This window comes from Nelusetta ayraudi, unplaced genomic scaffold, assembly GCF_046127955.1.
Source record: "Nelusetta ayraudi isolate G7.1 ecotype Tasmania unplaced genomic scaffold, CSIRO-AGI_Nayr_v1 ptg000057l, whole genome shotgun sequence".
Taxonomy (NCBI): Eukaryota; Metazoa; Chordata; class Actinopteri; order Tetraodontiformes; family Monacanthidae; genus Nelusetta; species Nelusetta ayraudi.
The window spans coordinates 2,837,400-2,851,806 of record NW_027466107.1 but is presented as its reverse complement, the minus strand read 5'-3'; the positions used below and the strand labels follow the sequence as shown (position 1 = coordinate 2,851,806).

The 14,407-nt window shown below is 50.1% G+C and overlaps 3 protein-coding genes across 6 annotated transcripts in view; 2 read left to right on the top strand and 1 right to left on the bottom strand.

Annotated features, from left to right (window-relative positions):
• Positions 1–32: 32 nt before the first annotated feature.
• snrnp25 (small nuclear ribonucleoprotein 25) lies at positions 33–1,547 on the top strand. Its single transcript, XM_076038816.1, has 5 exons — positions 33–564; positions 692–782; positions 865–970; positions 1,091–1,165; positions 1,256–1,547. The coding sequence occupies exons 1-5, from the start codon at positions 361–363 to the stop codon at positions 1,311–1,313; spliced, it is 534 nt and encodes a 177-aa protein (XP_075894931.1). The 5' UTR covers positions 33–360; the 3' UTR covers positions 1,314–1,547.
• Positions 1,414–14,407, bottom strand: part of mrtfbb (myocardin related transcription factor Bb) — a 53,771-nt gene continuing 40,777 nt past the window's right edge. The window contains exons 4-16 of one of the 4 annotated variants that reach the window (XM_076038804.1): positions 12,952–13,017; positions 11,343–11,398; positions 11,160–11,235; positions 10,756–10,917; positions 10,437–10,651; positions 10,033–10,062; positions 8,840–9,084; positions 8,272–8,413; positions 7,366–8,121; positions 6,158–6,244; positions 5,933–6,061; positions 5,106–5,169; positions 1,414–4,974 (exon numbers count right to left, since the gene is read on the bottom strand). In XM_076038804.1, the coding sequence (XP_075894919.1) occupies positions 4,580–4,974; positions 5,106–5,169; positions 5,933–6,061; positions 6,158–6,244; positions 7,366–8,121; positions 8,272–8,413; positions 8,840–9,084; positions 10,033–10,062; positions 10,437–10,651; positions 10,756–10,917; positions 11,160–11,235; positions 11,343–11,398; positions 12,952–13,017 (2,423 nt within the window). In that variant the 3' untranslated portion in view covers positions 1,414–4,579. Of the gene's footprint in view, positions 4,975–5,105; positions 5,170–5,932; positions 6,062–6,157; positions 6,245–7,365; positions 8,122–8,271; positions 8,414–8,839; positions 9,085–9,951; positions 10,063–10,436; positions 10,652–10,755; positions 10,918–11,159; positions 11,236–11,342; positions 11,399–12,951; positions 13,018–14,407 lie in introns of all 4 variants that reach the window. The other 3 variants (XM_076038802.1, XM_076038801.1, XM_076038803.1) reach the window with 3 other exon arrangements.
• Positions 2,329–3,446, top strand: LOC142896861 (lipopolysaccharide-induced tumor necrosis factor-alpha factor homolog). Its single transcript, XM_076038817.1, has 4 exons — positions 2,329–2,477; positions 2,541–2,627; positions 2,917–3,064; positions 3,154–3,446. The coding sequence occupies exons 3-4, from the start codon at positions 2,925–2,927 to the stop codon at positions 3,260–3,262; spliced, it is 249 nt and encodes an 82-aa protein (XP_075894932.1). The 5' UTR covers positions 2,329–2,477; positions 2,541–2,627; positions 2,917–2,924; the 3' UTR covers positions 3,263–3,446.

Below are 14,407 nucleotides of genomic sequence, written 5' to 3'. Positions count from 1 at the left end.
CTTACTGCAACTTATAAGTTAAAGATAAAACTACTTTCGAATATGAATAAATTTCAATATTATTCAAATACATGTAAACATTACTAAGAAACCGATCAAGGTAATGAAAAACAATTTGGTACAGACTAAATTGCTCTCACGTCTTACAATGTCTCGGTTTCCTTCCGGTACGCATTAACTGCTGTACACACTAAATGTTTTCGCAGCTCCTCCGTGCTTGGACTTCTGTTTTCTACAGCGCGACTTTCCTTCAAAATGGTTTGTTCGCTGTATCGTTGATGTCCGATGTCCTATGTTTCGTTTCGGGAATAATTTGGAGCGGCCAAGAAAACGAATGACCGATCACCGAGCCTGGTAGTGATGATGGAGGAGCAGAATCAAGTCAGTGTTGGGGCAGAAACCGGAGGAGGAGAGAGAGAAGGAGGAGACGACTCTGTGAAGGATGAGACTTTTGAACAGGAGGAAGACCAGGATGATCTTCCTCACTCAGAGATCTTGGACATTTTTGAAGAGGGACTTGCTCAACTTGTGCAGGACCCTTTACTCTGTGATCTACCAATCCAGGTGGCCCAAATATCTCACCACATTTACCCTCGGTTCTGTCATGCTTTCTGTCTCGATGTGGGACTAGTGGGGGGCGCGTTGCATTTAAGGAAAACCGTAGAACATATGTTTTCCACTTTACTGTCAGGTGACTCTGGAGGAGGTGAATTCTCAGATAGCTTTGGAGTACGGCCAGGCCATGACTGTCAGGGTGCTGAAGGCTGACGGTGAAGTGATGCGTAAGTCTTCATTTGTTTTGCACATTCCAGTTCAACAAGTGCTGTGCATTTTACGAATTCCCTCCAATCGCTCCTCCCCAAGCCATAGTGGTGGTGCAGAACGCCACCGTTCTCGACCTGAAGAAGGCCATCGCCAGATTCATGGAGCTGAAACAACAACGAGAAGGAGGAGTGAAACATGTCAGCTGGTAAACACACACACACACACACACACACACACACACACACACACACACACACACACACACACACACAAGGTCAGACTCACTCTCTTTCATCCCCTCTTTTTTTCCCCCTTTCTTTTCCAGGAGATATGTTTGGAGATCTTACCACCTGGTTTTCCAAGGGGAGAAGCTTGAAGAAGACAAGATGAGGTTAAAGGAGTAAGTGTGTAAATCAAACACGCGGCTCTGGCACAATGCTTGCTGTCACCTGCTCTGCTGGACTGACTGACTGTTACCTCTGTCTTTTAGCTATGGGGTCAAAAACAGAGACGAGGTGGCGTTCATGAAGAAACTCCGGAAGAAGTGAGAGATGAGAACCAATGAACGGCGAGCATGGAAGACACATCACTTCCTCCATTCTGGTCTTAATTTAAATGGCTTTCATTGGATGTTCTGTTTTTTTAAAAAACATGACTGTTTGAACACCAGTTTATCTTCATTAAAATAACGTGTAAATAAAATGATCAATGTTCAGCCACTCTGCCAGCGTGCAGGGATTTTGTAAAAAAATTTTTTTTAATAAATAAAGTATGATAAAATATTTCACCATGTGATGCTTTATTCAACCCACCAACCTTTGCAAATTCCAGTTAAACAATAGCAGCCGTTGCCAGTCGAGTGATTTGAATATTTCCTGAAGTAAAGCCTGAGTCCTTTTGAAACCAGTTTGAATGTTGCCTTTCAGGGAAACGCTGAACAAAGGTAACACACAACCTCTCTCGTTTATTTATGATATTTTTTGGTATTTGTGTGAACTTTCTAGAGGGTAATGTTGAGCTCTTTGCGGGTTTTCTTTTTGCAGATAACTGTGTTTTTCTTGCTGTTCAATAAGGCATCTTCAACTCTAGCGATTGAATTGTCATTTAAACAGGGATTAACATTAATATTGACCATCATATTCTTTCATGCCATTAGATGCTACCAAACACCAGGCCTTTGATTGGCTTTGATGATATTTCTTCAATTTAAAGAAATGTTTTGGTACAAACAAACTGCTTTAACTGCTTTTTAAAGCTCATAACCCATTACAAACTCTGGAGCCACACCCTGCAAAACATCTTCCCCTGTCACCGGCGTCCACCATGACTTCAAGAAACAACCAGCTGAACAGCGCTGTTGAGGAGCTGAAGCACCTTTCGTTCAAGAGGCAGCAACTTCTGGAGAGGAAAAAAGTCCAGTGCATATTCGAGGAGCTGAGGGATCGCGCTGAATTTAAGCAAGCAGCAGGTGAAGCTGCTACAAGAGAATTTTGCCATATTTATGTTGCAGATGCTTGAGAGATACTTGCATCCATTAATATTGGAACCTCCGTTGTGGGCAAATTCTTTGTGTTTTAAAGACGCGTCTACCTCAAAGCAGCAAGAGATCGACAGCATCGACGTGCAGCTCAGTCAGCTGACGGCGAGGGCGGCCGAGCTGAAGGAGAGGATCGAAAGCATTGACGTTCCAAAGGAAAAGAGCAAAGTGAAGGGTGAGACTGACTTCACCGAAGGAAAGCTTGACTGGCCTCTAACTGGTTTCTCCTCCTTGTTAGAGGCCAGCTTGCCCTCCGCTCCGACGGCCCCTGAAGGTCCTGCTGCTGTCTCTGTGTTTTTCGTTGAGGCTCCACCAACTGTTCCTGGTAAGACAACAAACCCACATGAATTTGGCCTTTTTGCCGTCCTTTGGTAAAACTCCAATGCTGAAAGAACATTTGAATGTTGCAAAGTGTATTTGTGGAGTCCTTTTGTGATGCTGTAGACAAGTTTCACCAGATTTTCACATCCCAGTTGCAGTGGAAGTGGCTGAAATGATAAACATTTTTAAAATTCTGTAAAACCTGTGACTCTGCTAAATCGTCCAGTAATTACAACCGAACAGAACAAAGAAATAAAGCACTTGATTAAAAAGGACCCCCCTGGCCCCTACAGCCCCGACAATGATCCTGGACTTGGACAAATTTCCAGCACATCCATGTCAGACACAATGTCCAGAGTGTCGGCAGTTCGTCACGACTGAGACTTCGACCTCGGTCAGCAGTGTGACCTGCCTGATTTGCTTCATGACGGCCTTGATCGGGTAGGAGAGTCTCCCTGCACACAGATCCTATCAGGCCTGATCTGCCTTTCCACATTTGCTTACTTACTTCCTGTTTCCTCTTTTCGCAGCTGCGTAGCCGGTTGCTGCCTCATCCCCTTCTGCTGCGACAGGTTCAAAGACATCACACACACGTGTCCCAAGTGTCGAGTGTGCATCCACACCATAAAAAAGTTCTGAGAGAAAGAAGCGTCTTTGTTTTTATGCACGGTGACAGAAAGCCAAGAACTCCGACTGACAAGACCAGCTCTCTCTCTCTCTCACACACACACACACACACACACACACACACACACACACACACACACACACACACACACACACACACACACACACACACACACACACACTTTGTTTTTTTTAATCCTAAAATTTAGATTTTGAATTTTTAAATCTGCTCGAGCAGATCAGATCCAGACGTGACCAGCAGATGTCACAATAACGCAAACCAACGGCGAGTGCAGGTTGATGGGCAGTGAATTCAAAGCACAAGTGAGCGCTGGTTCTGGTTCAGTGAGGGACGTGTTTATTATTTTTTTTCTGTATGTGTCTTTGCTGAAGTTGTTGAATAAAGTTTGTAGAAATGTGTTTTATTTTTTTGTTTGGAGGGAAACTCCTCGACTCCTCACTTGTACATAGAAAAACAACAACATCATGTGCAGTGCGTTTTACACAGTGCACAGACCAACCTGGAGATGCAGCAGAGAAGATTTGGCTGCTCTGCGCACTGTGCACAGTCTAATTGTGACTTGGTTGCTATTTCTGGCTGGTTTGGTCGGAGACATCCGGAACATTCAGGATGTTAACACCCCCGTCTTTAGGCTTTATATGGTCTATATACACATTAAACATTTAGTGTTTTAACTATAGTATAAAAAAAAAGACAACCAAGACGTGGTGGAGTGAACTTCAGGAGTCCTCGGCTACGGAAAAAAAAGAGTCCAATATTTCTTTAACCAGGATTCGGACCTTTTCCTGCTCATTCCATCTGAGTGTCGCTGTCCATCCGAGACGTCCTGAGGACAAACACAGTCTGACCTCATCTGCAGAGATAAAAGCTTCCACAAAAGTTGACCGTAACAATATTTACTTACAACATAGGTCTCCTGCCTGCCTGTCAGTGATTTTTTTTTTTTTTTTTTAGAAATGAAAAAAGTCCACCATTTCATCCTTTGCCTGATACTTGTCTGAGTTTAGTAAGAACCTCCCCAGCCAGTTCTAGCAGGAAGCTAAAACACAAGGCGTTTGCAGGGGCCTCTGAACAAAGGGCTACATCTTCTGTTTTCTGTTCGGGATAACAGTGCACTTTTAGCCTGCTCATCTAAAAGCCTTCAGCAAAGCAAAGCTACAAAAGCAGATTATTACCAGTCTGATTTATCTCCTCGCTGCTGCCCTGCTGCCCCCCGAAAACTCCCATTTTTCAACGAGGGGAACGGAAAAGTGTCCTCACTCGGCTGAGAGTGCAGAGAGCATCCGGAGAATGACGAGTGAGCGCGCTCACTCCCAGTTCAGCTGCAGCTCGTGCGAGTCCAGGAAGTCGGAGGAGAAGACGCCCACGGGCGACGACATGTCCAAAGAGGTGACGCCCTCTGCTGGCACGGACAGCGTCAGGTCCAGCCAGTCCATGTTGTCCTGTTGCAGGTTCAAGGCGGAGGGCAGCGTGCTGTCGTCGAAGTCCACCTCCATCGACGAGTGCAGCTCCTCCATCAGCTTCAGAGTCTGTGGCTCGGCGCGGCCGCCGGCCGTCGGGGGGGCCAGGGGCAGCTGGGCCATGTGCACCATGGGCGGGGGGCGGGACAGGACGGTGTTGACGGGGAGGGTGGTGACGCTGGCCGTGACCGGCAGGGGCTTCTCCTGGCAGGGAGGATCGAGCCGCACGAAGGGGGAGATCTCTGCAACGGCAGCAGGACGCAGCGTGAGAAGAAGCCGGGCGCCACCTGGTGAGAGCTGCCCCTCCCCCACCCTCACTACCCTACCACCCCTCCCAACACCCCCCCGAGAGCTGCCCTGAACCCTGGCTCACCGCCGCTCTCGATCAGGACGTCGAACAGGTCGTCCATGTGCTGGCTGGCTGCGCTCGGCGCCTGCTGGCAAAGCAGAGGTGGAGAGAGACACAACTTTCAAATTGCTGGGAACGCACATCTCAGAAGAGCGGTCAAAGCGGTCAAAGCACCACAGCAGCTAGACTGAAAAAGGTCAACCTCTCTCAGCAGCACCTGACATCCTTCTACCGCTGTTCCATTGTGTGCTCACCTACGGCATCCTGGCATCGTGTGGCAGCAGACAGAAAGCCACTACAAAGGATCATAGAAACTGCACAGAACATCACCAACCAACAGCTACCTAGCCTAGCCTAGAAAACACAGAACATTCATAAAGACTCATCCCATCCTGCTAATCATCTGCTTCACACGTTACAGACCCATCACAACTCGCACCACAAGAATTTCTATGCCAGAGCTGTCACCATACTCAACTCTCACCTGAAAATAAACCCCCAACATCTGTCAACTCCTGCACCGTACCCATGAAACGCACTCTTTCTTTTGTGCAATGCAGTTATACACTTTACCTCATCATACAGCGTTCAGTTTTAAAGGCACCGAGTGAACGGTATGGTGAACGACTCCATGAATGTGACAGGATGGATGAGATTGTAATATGAATATCTATTGTGACTTCTTGTTTTTAGAGTATTTTTTACAGAGCCCAGCGCGTGAGTGCATTGAATTTTGTTGTATCTCCTGTGCAATTTCAATAAAAACAATTCAATTCAATTCAATTCAATTCAATTCAAAGACTGGTTTTGTTTAAAGCGCAGCGTGAAATTATTCACACCTGCTTCCTCACCTGAACAGCCGTCAGCAGGCTGCGCTTCTGCTTCACTGCATCCTCGTAAGGGGGCGGGTCCCTCGACTTGGGCGCACAGTGCGCTGCCTTTTGCCGTAGCAGGAAAGCGGGTGGGCTGGGCCTGGCGGACTGCACATCGCACAAAAGAGCAGCGCGGAGAAGTGACGTGAGAAACAGCGGCAGAGAGCAAGAAGAAGCGGACGGGCCGGCGGCATCGTCTTCTACCTCAGCGGATTCTTGGGCTCCTGCAGGACGTCCACTCACCGGGAATGTGTTGAGTAAGCTCGCTGTTGCACTTTCCACTCTCCAGGTCTGCAGAGGAGAAACAGGCAGCTCAGCAAGGAGGGGCCGTGCGTTAACAAACGCAAAAATGCCATCAGAGGCACGCACAAGCACGGGCGCGCGCGCACACACACACACACACACACACACACACACACACACACACACACACTGATAGCTTTTGTCGTAGCAGCAAATCCTGGAAGCTGCGGGCGGCATCTAAAAGGAGATTGATCTGCACTTCCAGCTGTTTTTTTTTTTAAACAACGTTACTGGAGTTTAATTTCATTCAGAGCCTCTCCAACTCTTACAACTGCAGCCCAGCCCACAGCGGCGCGGTGGTTTCTGTTGCTAAATTCGGCAGAGGTCAGCCGGTGCACAACTGCCGGCGTCTCTCAACACTTGCTCCAGTGACACAACTTTCCATCCTTTCTGACACGTATACGGAAAGACTAGGACGATCTCGGTGCTTTTCCGTGCCTTAACTGACAACGAAGCGTCCTAATTGTCAAATGTAAGATCAGTCGGCGCAGTTCAGAAGCTTTTTTTTTTTTTTTTTTACACCATGCATTAGGTCCAACACAATCTGTATTTGATTTGCTGCTTATGTTACTCCTGTGCTAAACGCTTCACATTTTAGACGCCTTAGTGTGAGAAGTATTCAAAAATACAGAGTACTGTTACACATACTAAAGAACTGGGCTTGGAAAACAATAGAAACTTCACAGCCTAAAATCAGACCATTGACTGGTGATGGAGCAGAAGATGCATAATGACATTAGTGTGCTAGCAAATGCTAGTATCAACTAGCTCACTCCAGATTCCGCCTATTTGCTGCAATTTGCAGCTGCCAGCAGCAGCAGCAGCAACAGCAGCAGCAGCAGTAGTAGTAGTAGAGTTGACAGTAGCTGCATTTCCATTACGTTTTCCCCCCAAAAAACGCGATATTTCTAAAATTTCGACAAAGTGCATTTTGCAATTTGCGGCCGTTAATTCTTGTCAAATCTCGTCCAAGAGATTTATGAGAATTACGTGAGCTTTTGTTTGTTTATGTTGTTTGCTGTTAAAACCCTTTATCGATATCTGAGAGGTTTTCGAAGTTTAGGTATTTCCATTACCATTGAATGGAAACGCAGTTAGTGCTTTCTCACCTTGGTCAGCGGCTGGATGCTGCACGGCTGCTGTGATGCGACTGAAGCCTCTATTTTCTGTGACGTCTGAATGAGGGCCGGGACCGTGACAGGAAGTGACGCTGCCAGGAGGATGCGAGCTCCGGCCTCCACTTCCTGGAGGTCGCTGCCGACGATGAACCGATTCGGAGGAGACAAGCGGCACCCGTCGTCGGCCTCCTCCTGCTTGACGGCTGCGGCCAGGTGGAGCGGACTGGACGAGGCCGAGCACGACGACGGCGTGGCCGCCTTCTCCTCCTTGACCTGGAGCAGGCCGGGGTGGGGCGGGGAGTCGCCCTGCTGGCTCCTCTTCTCCACCTCCAGCTGCATCTTCAGCTCCTCCACCAGCCGCTGCTCATGCTCCAGCTTCCTCATCAGCTCCTCGATCTGACGCTCCTTCTCGTACAGGCGCTTGTCCTTGTCGGAGTCTCTCTGCTCGGCAGGAGCCTCCTCCCGCCCCGGAGATGGCTGCGCAGGGTTCTCGCAGGCAGCTGGAGGAGCGGCGTCTGCAGGTTTGGACGGACTGTCCGCTGAGTGTCCGTCCTCCAAGGCCAGACTGGACACCTTGGAAGCCACGGGGGACACGGGCGGGCTGGACTTTGTGTTTTCGGCCACCTTCTCAGCGGCTGTGTGGGTGCTGGAGTTCTCCTGGTACGCCTTCAGCCTCTCTATCAGATCAATCTTTGTCCCAGAAACGGGCAACGATCGGAGTTTTAGTTCCATTTTCAGCTCGGCCACCTGCCATAGGGAGGAAGAAAAAGTACAACACGTTTGCGTAAAATTCCTCTCAGAACGTAGAGCTATCCCACTCCTGCAGCAGGCGGGCGGTGCAGAAGGTGAGACGAAGGAGGCCGGAGGAGGAGGAGGAGGAGGAGGGAGTCGTGTCACCTTCATCTCGTCCAGATTAGCCGGTAAGTGATCTGGCCTGTGGCTCGTCTGCTGGCCCTGCTGGGGCTTCGCGGGGGCAGCAGGCGCAGCGTTTGCACTCAGGACGACGGCGGAACAGCTGGTTTGTACCTCAGTTGTTGCTCTTTTGTGTAACAAGACAGGAAGAAAAAAAAGGGGAGTGCAGATTAGACAGGAAATCTGCACCATTATCCATTTTTCCCTGCAGCTACTGTTCAGAACGAAAATAGTTCTTGGACAAACAGCAGCTGTTGGTGCCGCAGTCGCTCTGCTCTCGGTTTCCAGGTGGAAACCGCAAAAATAAAATGTTACCAGTGGCCCCAGTGCAACCAATGACAGATCAGTATCATTCATCCTGGATTCCTGGCTTATTATTTACCACTGTGTTTAGAACTTCCAGCTAAAACTTTTCTAAAACAATCTTTGTGTTCTAGATGTCACTAGGCTGCAAAATTAATGTTTTCCCAACAGTCTTATCAGATGAGTGCAACAAATGCCGCCCAGCCTTCAAGGTCAGAGACTCTGGGCTGAGCTACTAAAGCAGCCGTACTTGACTGCAGCCGGTGGGACGGGCTGGTAGCCGAACTGCTGCTGCTGGCTTAGGATCTGGAGCTGCAGGAAGTGCTGCTGCTGCTGCAGGAGGCGGGCGTACGTTGAGTCCATCGGCACCTCGTTGAGCTCCTGCTTCTGGTCGGGGGGGATGTACTGATGGTACTTCAACTTCTTCACCCGCGGTTTGGGCTCTTTGCTCCGTTTGCTGCGGTTTTTGTCGGCGGGCAGCTTGGCGAGGCTTTGCTGCAACCCCAAAAAAAAGGAGGAGGAGAAGAGGAAGAAAAAAGTCAAAAAGAGAGCATGTTAAAACCGCAGAGGGCCATCTGGAGGACATTTGATCCCCGAGACTGATCTAGATCCAGTTTATTGGGAAATTCAATTAGCGTCGCCAGCGTCGGTCGCTGCCAGACTCGGAAACCGACGCTGGATTTGCTTCAAAACAGCTTGAAGTGTGAAGGTGGAACGCCGATCTGACACGAGAAGGGGGTAACAGTTGAGCAAGGAAACAGGCGGTGGAAAGTTGACCCTCATTGTTCTGCCACTTGCTTTAACAGGATACGCATGAAGACTGCCTGGCGCAAGAGCAACGAGTTCCAAGGTACGAGGGCAGAAACACGAGGAAGTGCACGCACGGTGCAATTTGTCGAGATCACTCCCTTCGATATTCTGGGGGAGGCATGGTTTATTTTATGCTCAGAGGATAACTGGATTATGACAAATACACAAAGTCCGTATGAGGAAGGCCGGCCTGTCATTTGACCCTAATTGAAGACAAACTGTGGCAGGCCCAGATTTAAGCCAGAGGATTTGCTAGATGACTTTTAAACCCTGTTGTTCTTTGAACTGTGTTTGACTTGGCTGAGTGCTGACATTCTGTTCAACCCGACGAGAAAAAGAAGGAGGGGAGGAGAAAAAAGAGCTGGTGTGACTTTCAGCGTGACAAAACGCAGACTGCGCGTCCGTTGCGATCACATCTCGCCTCGCGCCCCTGACGGCAACGACAAACAAACGGGACCAGTAAATCAAAAATGCTCAGCAGCGGCTCAGCGGCACATTTTTAACAGACTCTTACAGACTATTTTCCAGCGGCCCGTCCCAACACTCACTCACCTTCACAAGAACCGAACCCAACGGCGTGACGGCAGGGAGGACGGCGGTGGCCGGCCGAGGCGGCGATGCCTTGATGCTCACCTGCTCGACGGTGACGGAGTCTGTAGGGGGCTGAGGGCAGAAAACAATACGACAAGACAAAAACAAAAAAACAAGACAAAAAACACGATCAGTGGGTTTCAGCCACAATGCCCTCCAGTCAGCATTCCACTGGGGACAGAAAAACATCCCCGTAACATAAATATAAACAGGCAGCGGATGACAAACCCTGAGAAAATAAAATCAAAAGGGCAAAAATATGCTACAAAATATGGAAAACCAAACCGAACACACTGTTTTTTTTTTCAAAACTTCTTGAATAGTTTATTGTGCAATGCTGCTCAGCTGGAAGATCTGAGAAAGATTTTCTTTCAAGGAAGCCTTATGACTTGAGTCTTGATGAGACAGTTGGTGAGCACGTGTTTTATGACGTGGTAAGTCTGTACCTGCACAGCTGAGCTAATTTGAGGGCAGGTAGCAGCAGCAGCAGCAGCGGCGGCGGCGGCGGCGGTGGCCTCGGGGCCTCCGGACTGGGCCGGGGAGGCCGGGGTGGAGCCGGGCGGTGACGGCTGACTGCCGGGCCGCTGCGGCGACGAGGCATCGCCGCTGTCCTCATCAAAGCTGTAAATATCTGGTGACTTGGAGTCGTTTGTCTGCTCGCCTGCAGGGTCAAACACAATCAGAGCAGCTTAGCAGCGTTTTCTTTTTCCAACATCTCTGTCTTTAAAGGCTCAGGCTCTGCTGTCTGACCATCCGATGATCTACCTTGGGCAGCTTCTTTGACGGCCGGCTCCACGGCCAGGATGTTCTTCTCCACCAGCTCCATGGGTCCCGGTCGCTGGGCGATCTTCTCGTTGAGGTCGTCGGTCAGCCGGGCCCTCTTCAGCGCCATCTGCGTGGCCTGCAGAGAGGGCTGGGCCTGCGTCTCTGATAAACACACACACACGGACGAGATCGTCAGAGCCGGGCGAGCATCTGTTGGCTCGACGGCCTCATCAGGGTGACTCACTGGCTGCTCAGCCACAGACCTCACAAACGCCTGACACCGTACATCTGGCTCTGACTTGGTAGAAAACACAAACCGAGTGTGGCTGGATGAGCAAGAGGGCCCCGGGCCGGGGGGTGGGGGGAGTAGGGAGGATGGGATAATGAGGAGGAGGAGGGGTTACCTTGCAGGATGTGCATACGGACCAGCTCGGAGCGCTCGGGTCTGCTGCAGAGCTTGTGCTTCAGGAAGCTGCCAGTCTGCAAAAAAACAAAAACAAAACAAAACAAATTTAGATTTATTCTTAATAGATTTAGGTGAATAAAATCATGGAGCTGCAGAGCGGAGAGGAGAGCTGGCGACTCACCCTGGCTCTCTCCAGGCTGCGAATCTTCTCATGAAAGGCAGCAGGTGTTTTCAGAGCTGGGAAAAGAGGAATTCATTCTTTTAATACTAATGATGGTCAGTGAACTCACCAGAAATGAAAGACAAAAAAAAAATCCAGCATATGCTTCTCCGGTTTCCTCCACTTTTCAGAGAGTGTTTAGTGAAACGCACAAGTCTGAAACCCCCACCCAACAACGTCTCTTTGTGACATCACAGAGGGCACGGACTCCAAGGCTAGTGCCACGTGCACATGACTTGCAGACGACGACAAAACACATTCTGCCTGAAACCGGAACTATAATTCACTCGTTCTCAAAGGACACAGCGGGAGAGCAGATTAAAGAGGCAGGACTTTCTCCCTCCAACGTCTACAGCAGGCCACTGAATCACAATGACTTCAGAATCTTGGATATCTTGGACAAAGATGTTGAGTTGATGCAACTATTGACTCAACAGCTCAGTCTGAGGTGCGTGACATCAAACCGGAGGTCGTGGGCAGTGAAACAGGAAGTGCCAGCTTTCGTGACTCCAGCAGAGGGATGGTTCCCATCTCGTGCAGCAGCAGCAGCAGCAGCAGCAGCAGCAGCAGCAGCAGCAGCAGCAGCAGCTCATCCCTGACCAGTCACTCACCGCTGTGTGACGACCACCGTCTGGATGTAGCCTGTGAGTGGGCGCTCTGACCAGTGTGTCACATCGACAAAGAGAAGCCTTCCTGTGTGTCACCTAAAGCCCATGAGGGTAACGCAGCGTCTGGGGACTGGAAGTGGAGCGGAGGTGGTGGCGGCCAGTTTGTTTGCAGGCCACGCTTGGCTAGCGCGACCGTTGATCCCCGGCCGAGGCTCAGCCGCTGAGTCATGGTTCTTATTCTGCTAAAGAAAGGCCTGACGGCAGGAGAGCGCTCAGCGGGGAGGTGGAGGAGCTTTTATCCTCGAATGTTTCTTCTCCACCATCGATCAGATCGCGACCCTGTCAAGAGGTTTAGCTGCAGGACAGATGAGATCAGAGGGGGTGGGGCTGGTTCTGGCGGTCCGTGTTTACATGAGTGTGCTTAATGTCTCCGTGAACAGGCGACGCTCCTGAAACCCATGTGTTGCTTTTTAAGGATCCGCACGCTCACCGCAATCGGGTGGTTTAATCGCTAAAGCGAACGTCTGCCACGTTTTCCAACAGCTCCATTAAGATGTTTTCGTTGCTCTAAGATCCGTCCTGACGTCCTGAGCCACATAAAAGTTTATCCCGGTTGCATTTTCCAAGGATAAACTCTTGTTTTTTCATGTGTTTGTGTCTGCAGGCAAAATCTTTTCATTTCAAAACTGCAGATTTGTGCATTTTTACGTACTTTGATGATTCAACGTGAAATTATATAAACCATGCGGTGTCCTCGAAACTGAAGCCACAAGTGGTGAGCAACAGTCGGGTGCCCTTAATGACATCACAAAGGGAGGGTTTTTTTGTTGTTGTTGCGTGGGGCCATTCGGAGCATCAAATCACATCGCGGTGGTTCAAAGTTTGAGGAAAAGGCATCGATGCACGAGGGACAAAGCCAGCTCCAGAAATCTGTGCGCCGTCCGTGTGATGCAAAGACTCACGTGGCATGATGCCTTGCTCCACTAGCTGCTCCCGCGTCCTCCTCTGCTGCAGACAGAGCTGCAGGACTGTGAGAGAGCAGAGACACAGAGGTCGGGGGGGTTAAAACCACTCGGAGCCAGAAGTCCAACTGAGTCAACCCAAAACCATCTCTGGCGCAGAAGAAACTGCGAAACCGGCCGCACTTCAAATAAAACAAAGTACTTATTATTTCTCAATCTACCCCCGGAGGGCCGACAGTCTACCACCCCCCCCACACACACACACACACACCCACCACCCACCAACCCTTCCGCCACCACAGACATCCTGTTCACTTCCTCCGTGTCTTTTTCTTGTGCTTGTTTCTCCAGCGGCACCACAAGCTGGACGGGAAAGGGGTGGACGAGGGGTTGGTGTCACACTACAGAAAGGTGAAATCTGATTGGATGTGGAGCCTTCCAGTGAGAATCATTATGTCAGCACGGGACGGGCGATTGTAAGTAGAGTAGTTGAAGCACGTTTGCGCGTTTGTGATGTCGGGGCTGCTGCCTCGGCTGGATAAGCAGACATCAGTGCTATAAAGACCTGGCTATCTGGCTGCAGAACCCCCCCCCCCTCACACACACACACACACACACACACACACACACACACACACACACACACTTTCGCAGCCTCCCATCAGTATAAACCGTAGCGAGATCCCAGTTTAAACATTTACAAACAGGTGAGCGTGCGCACAGAATAACATTGCTCCTTACAAAGGGAAACAGTTTAAAAAAGGAGAAGAGAGTTGAAGAATGAGGCGGCAGCGTGAAGGAACGCGAGGGCTGTTTTTTTGTCATCACTGGAGCATTAAAAAAAAACTGAACAAAAAAATACAACAACAAAAAAAAAAACTGTGATGCCGGGCTTTGCGAGAGCGACCCATGGTACTTTGGCTCTGGGGAAACAGCAACTCCCACACGTACACGCGCACACATGCACACATGCACACGACACACACACACACGCACACACAGAGGGAGACCTGCTCAATTCTCCCGGGACTGTTGCTGCTGCGTCTGAGCAGGCCTCTGTGACTCACTCCAGCAAAAATAAACTGGGCAGCTGTGAGAACAAGGCCTGGGAACCATGAATTTTTAGGGGGTAGTTAAGGGAGGTGGGGGTGGGGGGGCGGGACCTACAGACCGTACGCAGAGGAGAGGGTCAGCGGTGGGGGGGGGGAGGGACGGACGCTGGTGGGCTTCCAGTCCAGTGGTGGGCAACACGAACGCAGAGTGACAGGCCAGGCAGCGAGGTGGAGCGGAGGGTGGGGGAGAAGGTGGACGTTGGGAGGTGGTGGGGGAAGGAAGGGGGGGCGGGTACGGCCCGAGGGGTCCGGTCTCAGAAGAGAAGCCCCACAAAAGTGTGTAGCAGAGAACACAGTGTGCTGGACTCGCCTGCTGTGTTTCCTATTACAAAAGCCACAGCCTG